The 21,098-nt window shown below is 37.1% G+C and overlaps 1 protein-coding gene across 1 annotated transcript in view; it reads left to right on the top strand.

The window, feature by feature from the left end:
- Window positions 1-15,583, top strand: part of LOC136858025 (protein disulfide-isomerase A5) — a 268,246-nt gene extending 252,663 nt beyond the window's left edge. Inside the window, exons 9-10 of the mRNA XM_067137231.2 lie at window positions 1,749-1,923; window positions 14,666-15,583. Of these exons, the coding sequence (XP_066993332.1) occupies window positions 1,749-1,923; window positions 14,666-14,946 (456 nt within the window). The 3' untranslated portion in view covers window positions 14,947-15,583. The remainder of the gene's footprint in view (window positions 1-1,748; window positions 1,924-14,665) is intronic.
- Window positions 15,584-21,098: the final 5,515 nt, after the last annotated feature.

Genomic DNA, 21,098 nt, shown 5'->3' with positions numbered 1-21,098 from the left:
CACAAACGTAACAAGTTGAAGCTGGAGAGCACATCGAGCAACTTTACGAGCAACGGCCTTGGAACATTCTTTCTGTACAGCCAAGTATGCTTGTCCTGTGTGGAGCAGCTCTGCCTGTTCCAGGAAATCCGACACTGCTTTGAATGATGTATGGCTATGAAGTGTTTATGTATACTTATTAGTATTTAGAATTATTATTATTATTATTATTATTATTATTATTATTATTATTATTATTATTATTATTATTATTATTATTATTATTTACGTAGTTGGATGATCGCTGTGTTTGTGAGGTTATGTCATGAAACATGTGCTGTATATTTAATTAACAGTATATAATTCATTATTATCTGTATATATGATGTGTAATCCACTACAGTATTGTGCAACACATTGTAATATCCAGAGTGACACTAGGTAAGACAAGAACTATGTAGAATCTTCCTTCCAATTGTAATTATGTATTAAGCACTCTAGAATTTACTAGAAGATATGTTGTGACATATCCTTCTAGAAGCCTGGCCAGGCAACATATATAAGGAAGCGGTCTTGTTGGTGGAGAGGAGTTATGGTTTAACAGGAGTTGTACTTGCGAACTCGTGTTGTGTTTAGGCTGACATGCTAATGTAAGCAGTCAGCAGTCAACTGTTTCAAGGTTGCAGCCTTCATGTTCTTTGGGATAGGCAGTTGGTAAAAATGGTGGTTTTGTTGACTTGTGTGGTTAATGTATAACCTATAAATAATTGTAAATAAAATTGGCCGATGATCTCGACGTTAGGCCCCTTTAAACAACAAGCAAACTGTAAATAAAATCCGTATACGCAAGTGAGAGTATAAGGAACTCCAGTACATACTTCACAGCCTTGGCCTGTCTGGAAGGCCCTTAACAGGATAAGAACTGTATTTTCAAGAACTAAGACTACACTGAAGATATGGAGTTATATGTAGAATGCTGAAGTGACTGAGGAACAATTCAAGATGGTGAGCAATGTTCACTGTCCAAACTGCTCTCGTGAAGCTAGACTTGAAGACCTCATTACAGTTAATGATAAAGTTACTGTGACTACTACATACTGGAGCACTTTCAGCATTTGAGGATACTTGGATACAAACATCATCATTGGCTACCATTTCAGGCATTTTGATTTGATGCCATTTTGTTTGCCTACTTGTCAATTTTGACATTTTGTTTGCTCTGCCGGATGACAGAGAAACCCATTCTGTCTTGGGTGATCTATGGCTGAGTTTTTATTAATTCTGTTAGGTAAACATCAAACTTGTCACCAGGGATCTTTTATATGCCAATATCACATCAAGTTCCGAATGGAATTTTTTCCACTCTTCAAAGAGCCGATACTCTTCTGCCCATCCATGGAGGAATCCATATTGATACCAGACAGTCATTAACAATTCCATAAAATAAGACTCTCATTTTGGTAACCTTTGACTAATGGTTCCAATCATATAGGATGTTTTTATACATAGAATACAGTATATCAGCTGGAGCATATCTGAGTCACTTGGCAGTCTATTAAAATCTGGTCTTGCACTGTAATCTATAGACTGTAGAATAAGGCTCAGTAAATGGAAAAGTTCAACGTATATACCTTTGTAGCATTTTTCTGGTCCAGTTACTTGCACAGGAGCATTGGACTGATAAAGTATATTAATGGCAGTGATATTTAAATAAAAATTATTCTTGTTTTGAGAAAGTTGATTATGTTTACTGTTCCTAATTTTTCCAGGAAGCAGACTTCATAAACTTCATGCAGGATCCTCAGAAGGCTGGTCCTCCTCCAGAAGTTGTAGATTCATGGGCAGATTTAGAAGGTGCTGAGCATGTAACGCGACTTACTGATGCCACATTCGATGCAGTTCTGAAGACTGGGCAGTCAATACTTGTCATGTTCTACACACCTTGTAAGTACTTTTTTTAAAAAAATAGTATTGTTTCACATATTCCTAGATTATTGTGTACTGAGAGCTGATCTTGCATTACAGTAAGCCTAGTGGTTCTTTGAATAAGTTGGCAGATCAGGCATTTATGTAACCCCAGAAATTGTTAATGGATTTCATTCTTTTAAGGTTATTTTCCTGTTACTCCCATCATTCATAAGTTGGACGCAAGTGTTGCCATGAATTCTTTCTATCCTTGGTTGAAACTATTTTTATACTGTGCCTCCATAGTACTTAGTAATAAACTTGTTAGTAGCAGAACACAGGCAATATAGTAAAGTAAAAAACTATATAGAGAAGATAGACTTACTTAGGATGCAGAAGATGTTTTAAAGAGTAATACAGTAAAAGGCCGCTATAGCAAGTACGGCATATAGCGAGAATTCCATTGTAATGACAGATTTTTTCTGCCCCTTTGATGTTCCGAATGTTGAACTGTGTATTACCCTCCGTTTACAGCGAGAACCCTATCATGATGCATCCATTATTACGAGCGATTAAGCATGCACTATATTTTCTGTTATCAATATTTTTGCACTCCAGCGACTGTATTGAATGCGATGAATCATCTTTGGTTTTATCGCTATGTGTACTAGCAAGTTCTCTCATTGACATTCAAACTCAAAACTGGTATCGATTTGTAATACTTGTCGTCTGGTGTTCTATAAACACAATTCGAAATAAAAGAGAACATGTTTCTTCTAAGAAATGTGTAAATAAACATGGCCAATAGCAGTAGGTAACTTGTTTGAAATAAAGGCGCAAGTAAACGATAATTTCAATGCCAAGGAATAAAGGTGAAAGTAAAAAATAATTTCAATGCCATGTACTGAAATTAAGTAAGAATATGATACACTTCAAAATATGGTGCAGAGTGGATGACTGATTTAGAAGATTAGTTTTTTCAAAAAAAAAACCTCATTAGGATGTTTCTGCAGGGGACAAGGAATGAAAATGTGTTGAACGAGAAAACGTACGTTTGGATACACGAATAAAAACTATCCATCACAGATATGTAAACACTCGATATGTTTTTTTTTTCCAACATGCATGCATTTTACCTTTGTGTATGTATGGATACAGTGAAAGATGTGAGCTATGTGCAGTTTCAGAAGATGAGATGAGAGTGTTAAAAGGTGTGCAAAATCCAAGAGAACAAATACGAAAACCTTTCCATTGGGGCTTGTTATGTAACAACAGTGTATTAAAAGGTACGAAATACACCAGGTAACAAATATAAGAACATTTGCACTGGGGTCTATAAAAATATCAGCGCATTTTTGCACATCACATTCTTTCTAAACCAAATGTCAGCTGAAGCATTATATTTCAGACAAGTGGATTATTAAACATTGTTTTCTGGTCACACTCTTTGACCATGAATTATTTGGAGGTTAAACTCTGTCATGTGTGAGAGAATGACTTTGACCATCAACTTGAATGCGACAACACTTCGATCATCTTGAGTTGAAACTTGAAGATGCGAGTTTCAACCAACAAGGGTTTTCAACATATGCGCCACAGTTGAAAGATGCGGATGCCCGTCTAATTCTTGGATTTTGTCATTAGTAAGCAATTTCACGACTTTTTCACTATCCATAACTAGGCTACCACAAGACAAATATGCACCACGCTAGTCAACTTAACACTATTATATTTCTAATCTGTAGGTAGTCTTATCACGTGGCAAATATTGTTACCCTTCACTGTATCGCTCAACACACAATACATTTCTAACTTATGAATGGAATGCGAAATACAAGCACAAACAGACTGGGTTATTCAGCAATATCAACGAAAACCGGAGAGCAAAATTGAACATTACTGAGGCTAACAGCTTGCTTCCTAAAGGTGTAATTAATGCTAAAAGTTTAGGAAGAATTCAAGGACGGCAGTTAGAGGCACACGGCTGTGAGCTTGCATCCGGGAGATAGTGGGTTCGAATCCCACTGTCGACAGCCCTGAATATGGTTTTCCGTGGTTTCTCATTTTCACACCAGGCAAATGCTGGGGCTGTACCTTAATGAAAGCCACGGCTGCTTCCTTCCTACTCCTAGGCCTTTCCTATCCCATCATCGCCATAAGACCTATCTGTGTCAGAGCGATGTAAAGCCAATAGCAAAAAAAATTCAAGGTTGTTTCCTGCTTTCGCGCACCTTTCTCCAGCCTGCTTTCTATTTTGAGGGCTCTGATCCGTGTTGGAAATCATGTTCCTTTCACAATTTCACAAGGGATGACAAAGAACATTTTTAGGGCTGGAAAAAATTGATTTAATACGACTTGAATCGGGACTTCGAATTTACGACGTGCTTAGTGAGAAATTGTCTTAATGAGGGACATATTAACGAGGTTTCACTGTATTTTCTCATGTCTTGTTAAATTTTGGAAAGGCTATTTATTCCGAAGTAAATTTATAGCAAATATGTATATATGTAATCTTTTATTTTTGGAAACTGACCTTCATTGGGTTTGCCATAAGACACGGTATTGTAGTATTGTAGTATTGAATATAAATGATTCCTCTACTGGCAGTTGAAATATGTGTTCATGATACATATAAGGTTAAGTTAGGTTGGGTGATGCTGTTTGAATAAGAAAACTGAAATGTTTGCCACAGAAGCCACTGGAGTGATACTACTACAATTATTTGGAATGAAATTGAACATACGTGTTGACGTTGTCTCCTAATTATTAGAAAAATAACCGAGTAAACCATAGCATGGAAATCTGTGAAAATGCACGTTTTAAAAAATTGGTTGCCGTTACATATCGAGTTTAATGTGTGTGTGTGGGGGGGGGTTCCCAACTTTTACAAAAGAATTGGATATAACGACAGTCCGCTATAGCGAGTACATTTTTCTCTGTTATGGATTCTCACTATAACGTACTTCTACTGTATGACAATATGTATTTTCTACGGAGTGAGTTGGCCATTCAGTTAGGGTTGCACAGCTATGCGCTTGCATTCGGGAGAAAGTGGCTTCGAACCCCACTATCGGCAGCCCTGAAAATGGTTTTCCGTAGTTTTCCATTTTCACAACAGGTGAATGCTGGAGCTGTACTTTAATTAAGGCCAGGTCTGCTTTCTTGATACTTGATCCTTCCTCATCTAATCAAGAAAGCTATTTTAATGTGGCATTATCATCACACTATTTTATATACAATATGCATATCATTTTATTCGCACAGCCACTCATGTTATTTTATAATCGGGCAATTTTATACATATTACAACATTTTATTCTGTGTTTTAACTGGACTTCATGCTTCATATTATGTTCATGCTGCACCATTTTAAGATTCAAGATTGACAAGACGCCAGCACGCCGCGTCACAAGATCTAAAGACTTTTTATTTACTTATTTCAACGTGTCCTCGCCTTATTTTCAATGTTTGTATGTGTGGTTAGCGGCGCGCAGCTGTGAGTTCGCATCCGGGAGATAGTGGGTTTGAATCCCATTGTATAATATAACTATTTAAAATAGTTTATTTGAATCCGCCTTGATCACTACACTCATTAAATGAAAGAAAAACTATATATTAAACCAAACATGCTTCGGGAAATCTCAACCATTCCCTTCCTCAGTGGTCAGATCAAAAAACAAATAATCTTTTGTTTTACAATTTAAAGAAGTATTGTCCTAAAACACCATATCAAAGAGTAAAAAGAAATATTATAAAAATGATCAAAACATAAAATTTTGGTTGAACTGAATGAGAATACTATATAAATTTAGGATCTTCAAGTTTTTCTTCTTTTCTTCTTTTTGCTCCTTAAGTGATCATATGCTAGTCTATACAGTGGGTTATCTTCTGCACTTCTCTCATTTAAACTTGATTCAAAATTATTTTTTGTGTAAGGTAAATTTCTAAATTTTCCAAAACATTCATTAATTTCCCTTTTTGGCTGAATGTAATAATTTCATATCATTGGAAATGTCTGTAAATTTATGATTCATTTCAATCATATGTTCTCCCATTGCCGAATATCTCTTTATGTTTAACCGCATTAATATGTTCTTTGTACCTTATAGCCAAACTTCTACCAGACTGTCCTATGTATCCTTGTTTACATGTTTGGCATGTTAATTTGTAAATTCCTGATTCATTAAATATACATTTATTCTCTATCTGATCTGAATTGAAAATTATCTTATTAGTATTATTATCCGTTTTATATGTGACATTGATGTTCTTTTTCCTGAAAATTTTAGCCAGTTGATAAAAATGCTTATTTTGAAAAGTTAGAACTGCAAATTTCATTTTCTCTTTAATTAAAGTTGTTTTTGGTTCATTTTTCACTTTATTTATAATTCCATTAATAAATCTTTTGGAATATCCGTTGCTACGAGCGATTTGATGGATTATATTTCTCTCTATTATGATTCTTCTTAGACATAGGTATGTTCATAGCTCTATTAATTGAACTGTAAAATGTTGCCTTTTTGTGTTGACCTGGATGATTGGAGTCATTTCTTATAATAGTATCTGTTTGAGTAGCTTTTCTGAAAATTTGAAAATCAAAATGACCAGAATTTCTAGTAACTGTTAAATCTAAATAATTTAAAGTCCTATCATTTTTCAGATTCCATGATAAAATGCACTTGTTTATCCAAAGTATTTAAATACTCTAATATACCATCAGGTTTAACCTTTTGTTCATCGATAATAACAAATATATCATTGACGTATCTCAACCATGTAATCAATCAATCAATCTATTTTATCTACTATTTTATTATATTCAATGTAATCCATGAATCATCATCATCATCATCATCATCATCATCATCATCATCATCATCATCATCATCATCATCATCATCAAATTTTCCATGTTTTAATTCAGGAGTCTGCCTTTCAAAATAAAGTTACTTGTCTCATTAAATATATGTGATCATAAAGTGTAGTTTAGAAGGTCTCTAAAACACATTTACAATGATATGAGAATACTTCACCAGTTAATTTAAAAGCCATGCTACCGACCTCTATAGCTGCAGTCACTTAAGTGCGGCCAGTATCCAGTATTCGGGAGATAGTGGGTTTGAGCCCCACTGTCGGCAGCCCTGAAAATGGTTTTCAGTGGTTTCCCATTTTCACACCACGCAAATGCTGGGGCTGTACCTTAATTAAGGCCATGGCCGCTTCCTTCCCACTCCTAGCCCTTCCCTGTCCCATCGTCGCCATAAGACCTATCTGAGTCGGTGCGACGTAAAGCAACTAGCAAATAAATAAAAAAAACATGTTTGTTTCGTGTAAGGGAAGAAAGAAAAACACCATTTGCCTTACTGTCTAACTGGCAAATACTACTAATCAAGCGCAACACACACTCATCATGGTACTAAAGGTCACCAACACCCAGCCTGAGTGAGCTTGCCGTTGAAGTGCTGCAGGCATCATGCAGTGTAAATTGGAGACATTGAAGACATTTTATGTATGCACTGTAATCATCATCACTGGCCTGACAGCCCTTTGTGGGCCTTGGCCTTCTGAAGTAGTTTTCCCCGTTCTTTCCTGTTAAGTGCAGAGCTCCTCCAATTCTTGATTCCAATTATCTTTACATCCTCTCTCACCCCTTCTTCCCACCTTAACTTTGGTCTTCCAACTTTCCTGATTCCTTCTGGCACTGCCTTAAGTATCTTCTTTATCATCCTGTTGTTAGCACGCAACACATGCCCTGCCAACTCCAACCTTCTGATCTTTATGCAGTTAACAATGTTTGGTTCTTTATATAAATTATACAATTCATGATCATATCTTCTTCTCCAGACACCGTTTTCTTTCACTGACCCAAAAATTTGTCTCAAAATCCTTCTTTCAAATATACCGAGCTGTGCTTCATCAGATTTTGAGAGTGTCCAGGTCTCGGCACCATATGTTACTACAGTCTTTACTAAAACTTTATACATTAGGACTTTGGTTTTCCTGAACAGCAGCTTAGACTTCTGATGCTTTCTGAGGCCATGATAGCACTTGTTAGCAGACAGTATATGTTTTTGAATTTCAGAACTAACATTGTTCTTGGAATGAACTTCTGATCCAAGGTAGGTACAGCTACGCACATCATCCAACTTATACGAACCGATTTATATGAATGTAGATCCATAGGGTAGTCTTTCTTGGTTACGGGCATGTACTTAGTTTTTTCTTCATTAATCTCTAAATTCACCTTTCTTGCTACTTTTCTGAGGTTTGTGAAAGCTTCTCTCAATGCTCTTGGTGTTTTTGCAATTAAATCAATATCATCTGCAAATGCCAAAATTTGAACTGATTTATAAAAGATGGTTCCCCTTGTGTTGATATTCACATCTCTAACTTCTTTCTACAAAGCTATATTGAACAAAAGACATGATAATGAATCTCCTTGCCTAACTCCGTTCTTGGTCATTACAGCACTTGATAACATATTCTCAATCTTGATTCAGAGTATTTTCCATAGTGGTTTTCACAAAGGCGATCAATTTCCTAGGGATCTCAGACTCTTCCATTTCTACCTAGAGATTACTTCTATCAGTGCTGTCATAGGCTGATCTGAAGTCAATGAAGAGATGGTGTGTATCAATTCCAAATTCTTTACATTTTTCAAGTATTTGGCAGATTGTGAAGATCTGATCAATAGCAGATCTTTCTTGACGAAATCCGCATTGATAGTCGCCAACTGCATTTTTCCACGTAAGGCACCAATCTGCAAGAGAGAATATAGGAAAATATTTTATAAGCAATGGATAGTAGGCAGATATCTCTATAGTTAGTAGGTATCGGTACTTCTATTTCTGATTTTCTTATATTTACAGGAGTTAAGGTTTCTTGGTCATCGGCTGGATTTTCATTCGAAAGTTCATCAGGGCCCATCTTTCTAGTATTGCTACCTCACTGCCCAATATTATGCCAACTTTATCTCTACACAAATTTGTTCTAGGCTGGAAAACCTTATGACTTTTATTTAACATCTGATAGAAACCTCTCACATCATTCATCCCTTTCTACCGTTCTATTTCTTTCAATTCTTTCCTCTCATACTGTCTCTTTTTCTTCTTGTGCAATCTCTTTTCTTCTCTTCTGGAATTTCTTTACTCTTCCTCTGCTTTTCGGGTGTAGTTCTTCTGTATGCTTCATTTTTTAAGATTGTTGCTCTTGCACACTCTTCATCAAACCAATTGTTGTGCCGAACTTTCTCTTCTCTATGTATGTACTACGTATCAGTTCAGTTCTTCAGTGCTAGATGTCAATCATATTTTTTCTGACATATGTTTCATGAATCTGGTGGATTTAGACTGTTAATAGAAAATATATAATGGTGGTAACCAGTGCTTTTTTTCTAAAAAAAAAAAAAAAAAAAAATGTTTAAGGGGCACTCTCAGTTGTAATCGACAAAACATCACGATCTTACAATTTTCGTCAATTATGCACACTCCGGTTATCACTTTTAGGGCTGACATGTTTATAGAAAAATTGATTACGCTATTTTATTTTTGGTCAACCTGTCAAGGTGGTAACTGCACTCAGTATTTCTAATAATTTTACATTTTAAAATTAAGTGAACACCTCAATATAAACAGTGGTAGTGTCTCATTTTGCTGACCTGCTTACAGTAATAGGGGCTGATCGCGGCCATCTTCACACTTCCTCTCCTTGCTTTTTGTGTCAGTCGCCAGATGTCTTCCTTCCAGGAACTATAAATTCACGTAATCCGCAGGTTCGAAAATTCTTCGTGGAGGGTCAACCAACTTGATGAACATAAGATTTGCTACTGTATTCAGATGCAGTGATGCTCTTTTTGTAGTCATGATTAAGTACATTTGTGAGGAGCCTCTTTCTCATTCACTTGTTGAAATTGGGAAGCTGCTCATAGTGTTCATAAGGGGTAGGAGACACATTGGGCATTTCTCAAATTGTTTCTGTTCAAATGTTCAGATTATCAACACAGTCATCTAATGCTTTTTGTGCATTCTTGAAAAAGAAATGAAATGGCGTATGGCCTTTAGCGCTGGGAGTGGCCGAGGACAAGTTCGGCTCGCCAGATGCAGGTCTTTTGATTTGACTCCCGTAGGCGACCTGCACATCAGGATGAGGATGAAATGATGAAGACGACACATACACCCAGCCCCGTGTAGCGAAACTAAGCAATTAGGGTTAAAATTCCCGACCCTGCGGGAATCGAACCTGGGACCCCTGTGACCAAAGGCCAGCACTCTAACCATTTAGCCATGGAGCCGGACTTTGCATTCTTTAAAGTTACCCACGCCGTTATGTATGTTGGGTATTCAGCCCGAAGGCTGGTTGGATCCTCATCAGGTCCATCATTAGCTGTCATAGATGGTCTAGGTGTCACTGAAGAGGCGTACTAGGGAAAGGAGGAGTGAGATAGTTTTCCCGTTGCTTTCCTCACTGAGCCAGGAGTTACTATTGCATATCAGTCTGCCAAGCCCACTGAAATGCGTGCACCAACCGACCCTATGAGCGACATTTTCACGCCTTTCATAGCAAGGACTGGCTGCATAAGGAATGGCATTACTAGCATCGCTCGTACCTCAGCCACGTTCATATTGTCAAAGCCAAGAATAAGACTATAACAGTCTATAATAAAAAAATCAAAGGAATTCAAAATTTAATCACGAAAACTACGTTGCTCTTCAATGCAAACCACACAACAAATCACATACACAAGAAAATTGAACGGCACCAGTATCACATCAGACAAAATCCAGTGATCATGAGTACCTACATTAACCGTACAGCCAATATACGACACTAAAATACTTATTTTTGCCTAAAAGAGTAATATTTCTTCCAATAAAGCAGCAGTTAAAAAGCTTTAGTCGAGCAGATAATAATATGACCTAATGTTTCGATCCTGCTGCTTAGTGCCAATTACTGACCAAGAGAAACTGATTCGATAAGTCAATTTAAATCGATTACTCGAAATCTTCTCCAGCTGTTGTGAGCAGCACATTGATGCCAGCTGATCGATGAACTTTCAAGTCGGAAATTATATTTGGCGGACTGGACAGAAATGAACCAATATTTTTTTGTTAAACAGTCTTCAAATGTTTAAGGGGTATGTGTACCCCCATGTTCTCCTGAAAAAAAAAAAATCCCTGGTGGTAACACTGTTAATACTAAATTCATACAACCGAACAAGTGGTTGTGCAGTTTGGGTCACAGCTGTCAGCTTGCATTCAAGAGATGGCGAGTTTGAACACAAGTGTCCAGTCTAAGTGTGGAAACAACTTCATCTGCTGCATCAGTTCTGCTGGAATAAAGTTCAGTTAGATCTTGTGGCATTTTCTTACAGTGCATCTCCCATGACATAATTCAAGGGAGGAGGTTTGGTTGCAGTAATGAAGTGGCAGTCTGCAATGAACCTGATCCAATTTTCCAAGGATTATTGTCCAAAGCATAGTCCAGTGGAGAAGTGCCAGAAGCAGCTGCTGAAGCATAGGAATAAAGTGATATTGATTTAGATGCAGATACTCCAAAAGATGATATCAGGCGCATAATGGTATAATTTAAGTCTTCTGCTGAGGGAAAACTAAGTGATATAAAGATAGTGTTGACTATGCATTCCATTATCTTTATGCAAAGATGAAAAAAGATTAAAATAATTTTTTTTATTTTCCAGAAAGAATGACGAGAGTGAAACTATAAAGTGTATTAGATGTAGATTATTTTTGTATGTACAGTTGAAATATGTATTTTTGTAAAAATGTTATAGTACTGTATTCTTTCTTCTAATAAAATTCTGTGTCAGAAGTCGTATTCAGGAGTGTAGAATAGTTCCGTATGTTGGCTACCCCCATATGTTGACAAGTTTCCTGTGGATGGTCAACACACAGAGGTTCTACTGTATTTACAGGGACACATGCTGCTTTTTATGGTTCTCTGAACTTTATTGGTTACAGGAGTAATGAACCTATTACTCAGATAAACATGATTCATAGAAATTGTATGTTAAGCATACTACTATCCTTTTGTTTAGAGGGTTGAATATTACTTGCTTCTTTGGAAACATGCATTTTCACTTGAGGAAACATAAAGCCAAGTAGATTTCAAAAGCAAGCATACCACATTGATTCAGCAGTTAATATATAAACAAATTCATTTCTTTTGAAAATTGTGAAAGTAGCATCATACTGTAGGTGTAAGTGTTGTATTGGTAATAATTTTGTATTACTTTTTCCTGGAAAGCTGTAGATGTAAGTGTTGTATTGGTAATAATTTTCTATTATTTTTTCCTGGAAAACTTTTATGAGGATAAACTGAATTGAACTTTGGGAACATGATGACATAATTACAAAAATGTCAAATATGGTGAGACAGTATAAGAGAGACAGAACTATTTCACTAAAAATGAATGGCCAAATAGTTTTCAGATAATAAAATCGCACCTTCAAACACATTTCACGTTTGGTTGTAACCTGGAAGATACCTGTAGTTTCTCTTAAACTCTAATGTGTAAAATGACTAGATTATTAGCTTTCTCAAACTTTGAATCTACTACTCTAGCATAGAGGCTGTTGCACTCGAGTGTAAATAAAGACGTTCAGGTTAGATTGTCGTAATTATTCCCATTTATTGTTGTGGAGGCAACCAAATTGTGTCTTAAATTGACACTTAATTTTGAGTTAGACATGTTTTTTTTGTTTTTGGAATTATGAGAGAGAGAAAATCCACTATGGATAGCTGTCCGTATATTAGGGAGACCAATGTTTAGCCAACTGATAAATATAATAAGACGATAGAAATTAAAATAATGTAATAAATTTTCATTGGAATTTAAACAATGTTAATCACAATATTCATTATTTTCAGGTATATGGATGGCATCTAATTTATATCAATGGCAGTTACTTTGTTATACAGATGGATTTGTACAATTTGGAGGGAATTTTTCAATATTGCAATTGACATATCTTGCAGTACATTTGCATAGAGTTGAAACTGTTTGAAAATATTCATGGAGAAATTTATGATGTTCTGCACACACCAAACACTATACCAGTAACTTCCCAGTTATTTATTTTGTACTTGCGTCCCAAGTCATGAAAACAAGGCTCATTGAGCCTCTTCTTTTCTTCATCGACTTCTTTGAACTGCTTTGTTTTCTTAAAGCAGTCAGCTATCCTTCTGAGCCTGTGGTGCCTGTTTATTTCTGAAGAACTCCTGTTTGTGGCAGAAACTAAGAAATGAGGAAAGGGTTCAGTCTTATTGCACTTATAGTAATGGGTATCTTGGCTTCTGCTACCAACATTTCAAACTACAACAACATTGCAATTCATCTCTATGGCATTCGTCCATTGGGAAGAAGACAGTCCATTCTTGGTGGATATGCAACTGTTAGATTTCTTCCACTCCAAAAAAGGAGATAGGACCTACATCTCTGCCACTATGGAGTAAGCTTTTCCATGCTTCATATTCCACATCATAAAGTTTCTTCCTAAACTTTCTTTATATTGGGTTCTTCATCAGTTACTAAGTTAAGATTTCTTAAACTGCTGTTAATTTCTTCTTTAAAATTTCTGGAATGTAAAAGCATCGGACTGCACTTGAGCCATTTACATATACAGGTTGTTCCCAAACATGTGAGGAGTAATCGGGCGTGGGGGTGGGTAGATGGTACACCCCAAAACAACACAAAAAGTCCCTGTCACCATATTCCCTACATTTGATCGTTTATGAGGTACAGACTTTCCAACTTTTATGAGAAGTATCAATAATAGCCTCACGTGGCACATTCCATGTCAAGTAGCTGTCGCCATGTTGGGACACTGAATTCCAATACAAGATGTCCTCAAAATGTCCACCATGCGCTTGAATGTATGGCTGAACATGCCACCTCATCAATTGTTGGGCACTTTTGAACACTCCAGACATTGTGTATATTCAATGGCAACCTTGTTCCATCTGCTGGCGAAGTACTGCAATGTCTTTAACAGCCCGTCTGACTCCAAACTTAATTCTAAATATGAATATGTTTTAGTTAACAGTTAACCTAATTCAGTATCTGTATTAATATGGTGAAGAAATTCTTCCCGTGGAACACCCAAACCATGTACTGTTCTGGATGAATATTGCGTATTTGGTATTCTATAGTAATTATTTCTTTCACGGCACTTGTCACTAACTTATCACTGTCTTCCATAAAGTCAAATCAGACTTTTGTTAAGGGATATATCAAACTGAACCAAGTATACTAGTTGAATGTATTTATTTTTTGATCAGGTTTCATGAGTAAGAGTTAACAAGATATACTGAAATTTCATTTATCACAGATCCTTCGTCTAATAAAAATATCTGAAGACTTTGCTTACCAAGTGAGTTGACAGTGTGGTTAGGATCATGTAGTTGTGAGCTTACATTCGGGAGATGGTTGTTTCAAATCCTACTGTCGGCAGTCCTGAAGGTGATTTTCCATGGTTTCTCATGCTTACACAAGAATGAACCTTAATTAAGGCCATGGCCACTTCCTTCCCAATCCTAACCCTTTCCCTTCCTTGCATCAGCGAAAACCTTCAATGTGTTAGTGCAACATTAAACCACTAGCAAAGACTTTGCTTTGACAAACTCTTGAATCAGGTTTTTGCTATACCTCTTTCTTAACTTCAAACTACTTTGCCAAAGATGTTCAGTTTAGCAGCCAATTTTATTTTGTTTTTGTAAGTAATCAGTTTGAGTTTTGTCAGTTGTATTTTCTGCATGTTTGTAGGGTGTGGTTACTGCAAGCGCTTGAAACCCGAGTTTTCACTAGTAGCCAAGCAGATGAAAGAAGAAGGTATAGAAGGACGTCTGGTTGCTGTTGATGTGCAGACCAACCCTGGTTTGCAAGAACGTTTTGGTATATCTGCTTTTCCCACGCTCAAATATTTCAGAAATGGACAATTTATTGCAGATTACAATGGCAGCCGTGTAGTTGAGTCTCTTAAGGAGTTTATGAAGTTCCCTCCTGGTAGTTCCGAAAGTAATGATGTGATGAAAGATGAACTCTAACGAGAAATAAAAGAAATTTTCACTGCTGAAGACAATATCACTATTCTCGTTCCCTCCATGTTCAATGGCGTACATTACTGTTTGTCCTTGACGACATTTACAGAGAGTTGGAATTTTTAAAAGGATTTATATCAAAAGAAGTAAAAAATGTGTGTTGTATTTTCCAGATGTTCCAGTCAAACTGGAATCTGTAATGGGCTGGTGGGGTAAGAGGTTGGCTTATACATGATTGAAACACAGGTTGTAACTATCATGTATGTCAGAACGCTAGAATGTAGCTTGCAACCTTCTTTCCGGTGACAGGGTGGCCACACTTCACCATCTTACCAGCTCATTCAGTGTGGCACTTGCTCATTGATCTTGGTTTAAGGCGACTAACTTCTTTCAGCAAAAGTTGGTTTGTGTTCTAATGAACAGCTCTTTTTATGTTAATTTGAAGCTTTTATATTTTTAATTTTTGTATAAATGGTTGATTGATCGTAAAATATTTTCGTATTTTTGTACATACGCTTGTTGTGCCTGTTTGTGTATTAACATAGCATTACCTCATTTGAAGAAATTTTAATGCTGTGCAGTAACATTTTTATATGTGGTGTGGAATAAAATGGAGGAAGTTTCATACAACTTTCAAGTTAAATATGTTTAGATAAATCTATACACGTAAGAGAGAGTAACTTAATACTTATTCTTATGGAAATAGCAACTGGGTGTGGTAGAAACATAGCATATCCAAGAGCAGTGGAAGTGTGAACATTTTCTGTTAATAATCTGTAAGCATAAATTCCTCTTAAATTTAGTCTTCGTTTGTGCTTTGTGACTGGAAAGCAGACATGACATCCTTGACTGATTGGTGCATGGTACAAGCCTGGATTTGCACTAAGGTAAGAGGGAATTAATTTTATAAATAATCTAGTTCAGTCTGTGATATGTGGAGGTTTGTGACATTTTTAAAGGTAATTTCATTGCTGTTGATTAAATTTAACGTAATTTTAGATTGGTTTGTATTCTTATTTCAGTTAATTAATGTCCGGCTCCATGGCTAAATGGTTAGTATGCTGGCCTCTGGTCACAGGGGTCTCGGGTTCGATTCCGGCAGGTTCAGGACTTTTAACGCCTACGGGCGTCAAATCAAAGGACGTGCACCTGATGAGCAGAAATCCTCGGACACATCCCGGCACTAAAAGCTATACGCCATTTCATTTCATCAATTAATCACATCCCTGTGGTTTGGATCTGATGTAAACAAGTTGGTCCTATAGTTAACACATTGGAGACCATGTCTTAAGGTGGCATATGGGCAGGCAGACCGCCATATTTTGAAGGTTTCTAAAAAATTGTAGAAAATAGTAGGTAGGTTGCAATTGTAACACAGTCATATCATCAAAAAATTAAAAGTGTTTATTGTACAGATTAAAAAGTTGCATTAAGATCTATTGAATATTCACAATACACATTTTCCAATGGTATGCCTTTTGCAGCAACAAAAAAAGTCTCACAACAAAGTCTTAAGTGTGGAATAGTTAGAAGCATTCAGGGACACCAAGTGCTACAGAACACACTGGACACCACCAGATGATAGAAATAAAGTCAAAAGAAATGCACTTTCTGACCAATAGTCACTCAGTTTTGGTTTCTTTACAAGGCACATATGAATGGCAACTGCGAGAAGTGCGTAAATCTCACATAACTTGACTGGCCGCCATAATCTCCATAAACTTTTCGGTTTCAATTTCATTGTTCGCCTTAGGTTTTCAGTAACTGAGGCAGCATATCTGTTAGTCTCGGGCTTGAAGAGTTTCACTATTGTTTCGGCGGACGAGATTGAAAGTCGGTTACATATTGCTCTAAGGTTTATACAGAATACTGCAGATGCAGGAGGATATTTGAAGAAAGAAATTAAGGAAGATATTCATAAAATGGTGAGTGTAATCGTAAGCTGTTTTGATGAAATGAAAACTATGCTTAAAAATAACAGTGCAAGAAAACAGACTCCTCGTCACAAGGGTAATGAGGTTAAACAAAATGATATGACAGCAACGTCAGATAGTTTAACTACAGGGCAGGCGGCGCCATCTCTTGAGAACTTGCAGGAAACAACTGGTAGCACGCAGTATCCTGATTGGCCACAGAGCAATCAAGAGAATAACGGAGATAATGCAAAGATATCACTCTCTGAGCAATGAGTCGAAGTTATGAATAATGACCAACATGATGAGGAACATGTTCTATCTAGTGTACATCTGCGGAACAGCTTTAGGGACAGCAGTGATAGCACAGGGAGAACAACCTATGATCAGAAAGATGAGATATCGAATCTAGAACAGCGCGAACAGGGCCAGATGCCCTCTAGAGGTCAGCTGTACAACCTCCGGTAGGGCAACATAGTCAGTTCCTCAGAATATGAAATGGAAGAAAGAATCACAAGAAAAATAACACAGGACTTAAATGCCATGATAGATACTTTAACTGCCAAATTAACGAGTATGCTATGTGAGAAAATTGACACGAGAATTACAATCCATAAGGGTGAACTCATCAATCGAACTAGTTTGGACGATATTAGAGGTAATAATTAGTTCATAACAAACACAGAAGCAGATCAAGCCACTTCCTCAAACGCGTCGTCCATGGAAATCACAACGCACCTCAGCTGCACATACAAAGAAGTCGTGCAAGAGTCACGATCCATACAGAAGAAACCAACGCATTCCAACATACAGCCGACAATCTCGACAACAGTAGATGCACGATTAATCAACTCCGAAAAGGACCTCACGATGAATGAAACAGAATTACAAGCAGCAGAACCCAGAGCTTGGGTATACATAGGGCGACTACTCCATAATACCACTGTAGAAATGGTAAAGCGACATCTAACCAAGTTAAATGTGACAAATATTATTGGATGTGAAGAATTATAAACTAATAATACACTTAAAGCACTAAGAGTAGTTATACATTTACATGAAATGGCAAAGGTTTACGCTCCAGAAGCATGGCCTAAAGGCGTCGTTGTGAGACGATATCGTTTTTTTCGCTCCCGAGAAACAGGAGTGAAACTCCCAGCCTAACCTTCTTCGCATCTTGGTATGGCACGTAGAAGGTCTAAAGAACACCATAGAATTGACAAACAATAACCTTTTACAATCACATGATATTCTCATACTACTAGAGACTCTATCTACCAAACCCATAGAACTAAATCACTTCTATGCGAAACATATACCAGCAACGCAAGGACCAAGAGGGAGACCAATGCGCGGTATTTCATACTACTACAAACCAAGACTAGGTCAAATTTTAAGTACACACCAAGAACAGGATACAATGTTAATAAACTTTAAATGGATCTTCGTGATAGCAATATACGCAGGGCCACTAACACCAATTGAAGAACTAATAGCAATCATCATGTCCTCCATAAAGCAAATTGCTCCGGGCAGAGACATAATACTTGCCGGAGACCTAAACTGCAGACTTGACAACAACAATTATAGAGTGAAATAGCTCCTGGGAATGATGACCGAGGAAGGTTTCGACCTTGTTAACAACTTCGAAGATGGAACGTACTTTACATATACAGGGAGTAGTACTATGGACTTTTACAAAGGTCAAAACATTAAGCTAATAAATTACTCCATATGTTTCACTATAAAAGAGGCGATGATAAGGAAACACTGCCCTGTCTCGACGCAAATTACTGTCTCAAGAATAGAGAAGAGAGAGAATTATGCAGATGCCAAACCCTCAAGACAGATAAATAAAAATGTACTCAAACAAAAAACCAAAGAACGGAAGGAACTTGAAAAGAACATAAAGAATAATGACATAGATGCAGCTGCATTATCACTGGAGAAGACAATCAAATCAGCACTTGTGTATAAGCGGAAAAGAAGATCGCGAACATGGTTCGATAAAGATTGCTATAAGAAGAGAAAGAGCATTATTAAGGCCATGCATGCAGCAAAGAACAACAAGAGCATTGAGACAGTAAGGCAATATATATTCATCAGGAAGGAATACAAAAAACTGCTATCGGTAAAACGCAATGATCATGTGGAAAAGGAAGTGATAAAAATCATGAAAGATGCGATCAAGGACCCGTTTGTAGCATTAAAGCCTAGGAAAGTGCAAAGCAGTGGAATGATAGAAATGGATACATGGGAAGATCACTTTAGGAATATACTAAATGTTGATGAGGACGTCAATACTGAGGCTGCGATAACAGGATCATTCCAAGACGTTACTGACCCGTTCACAAAGGAAGAGGTGTACGAAGCTATTATGTCACTACAAAATAAGGCCATAGGATCCAATGGCATATACATCGAACACATAAAAGACTCATCAGAAACATTATTACTGGCGATTTCAAACCTAATGAACCTCTGTCGACAAGTATGCAACATCCCCACAAAGCTTCTCACAAAAAGAGTCGCAGACGCAGTAGAACACAAACTGCCAGAGGAACAGTTTGGATTCCGTAAAGGAAGGAGCACCCTCCATGCCATTAACCACCTCATCAATGACATTGAAGAAGCCCTCAGACATCCAAGAGGCAAATTCCATGCAGTTTAACTGATTATGCAAAAGCTTTCGACACGTTAAGCAGACCACTAATAATCGCGAAGCTGGAAGCCATAACGGGGAAAGACAAGCTCACGACTCTGATAAATAACATACTGACGACAAATTACATACAAATTGATGATAAAGTCGCGACTTTGAAATGCGATCATGCAGACCAACGGAGTACTCCAAGGAGACCTACTAAGCCCCTTGTTGTTTAACATTGTGACATATGATGTGGTAAATGTTACTCAGCAAGGAGTAGAAGATTTGAAAATATATTTATACGCAGACGACATGGTCATTGGATCAAGTTCCCTACATGATGTGCAAAAAGCTGTAGACAATCTAGACAGGTGGGCAAAAGATAACAAGATGAAAATTAACACAGAGAAAACAGTGAAAATGACATTTCGGAAAGGTGGCCGAGAGGCCGCAAGTGACAGGATATACCTAGGATCTACAGTCTTCAAGACTGTCAATACATTTAAGTATCTAGGACTGACCATGCAAATAACAGCAACAACCTATAGAATTCACATAAAGTCTAGAGCAACGGCGGCCACCAAAACAATATATGATATTAAAACAATTACCAAGCTTTCACTAGAAACTGCTACGAAACTATTCGATGTGAAAATTGCGCCAATTGCCACATATGGACTGGATATTATATGGGATAAACTGGATCTGGCAGAGCTGAAGACGATTGAAGCAGTCAAGTCGCGCTTTCTGAAAGCTGCACTGGGAATATCAAAATACACAAAATCAAGGCTTGCATATGAGCTTGCAAAGGAGACCTCCTTCATCAAGGACCTCCGAATGAAGTGAGGGCTTCCATCCACAGACGTTTGGGAAAAATTACTGCAGGACAGAGTGAAGAAGAGGGAAGAAATCTGGCTCGATTTTTACTCAACGAAGGCGATGACGAACAGAACATAGACAAGGACTAATCAAGACATGCAACATTTCGTTAACTCGATGGCGGTCCATGGGTATCACCATAAACTGTGGAACGCTGAGTACTTCCATAACCCTGACGAAACCTGTGTTTGCAAGGTGTGCAGTGAGCATTGCAGTCAATATCATGTAATCACATGCAAAAACCGGGGATTATCCATTGTGAACTTCTGTAATAGTGAGTGGTGACAGTACAAATGGCAAACTCTGTTTATACCATACGCAATTTGTGTTCTGTATCTTTATTAATTATGATGATTAGTAAAGAGTTGTATTATTATTATTATTATTATTATTATTATTATTATTATTATTATTATAAACCGCATCCAAATCACCAGAAGTACCCGGCGAAAGAAAACTACATTACAAATTTATTTCTAAATGAATCTCCAGTCATATGAAGGTCATGAAACATTAGCTAAATAAACTACAAAGTGCAGAATCAAAACTAGGTAGAATATGATAGAATAGGTTATAAATACCTTCATCACTAACATGAAGTTCGAAATCAGGGTCTAGATCCGCTTTCACTCAATGATTCATTCATGATAGCAGAAACAAATCACAGTCTAAACACTTCGCTCAGTGTAAACAAAACTCTGAAAGTGTGCACCTTGAGC

Source organism: Anabrus simplex, chromosome 1 (genome assembly GCF_040414725.1).
Source record: "Anabrus simplex isolate iqAnaSimp1 chromosome 1, ASM4041472v1, whole genome shotgun sequence".
Taxonomy (NCBI): Eukaryota; Metazoa; Arthropoda; class Insecta; order Orthoptera; family Tettigoniidae; genus Anabrus; species Anabrus simplex.
The sequence above is the reverse complement of the archived record's forward strand: the minus strand, read 5'-3'. Positions and strand labels throughout refer to the sequence as shown.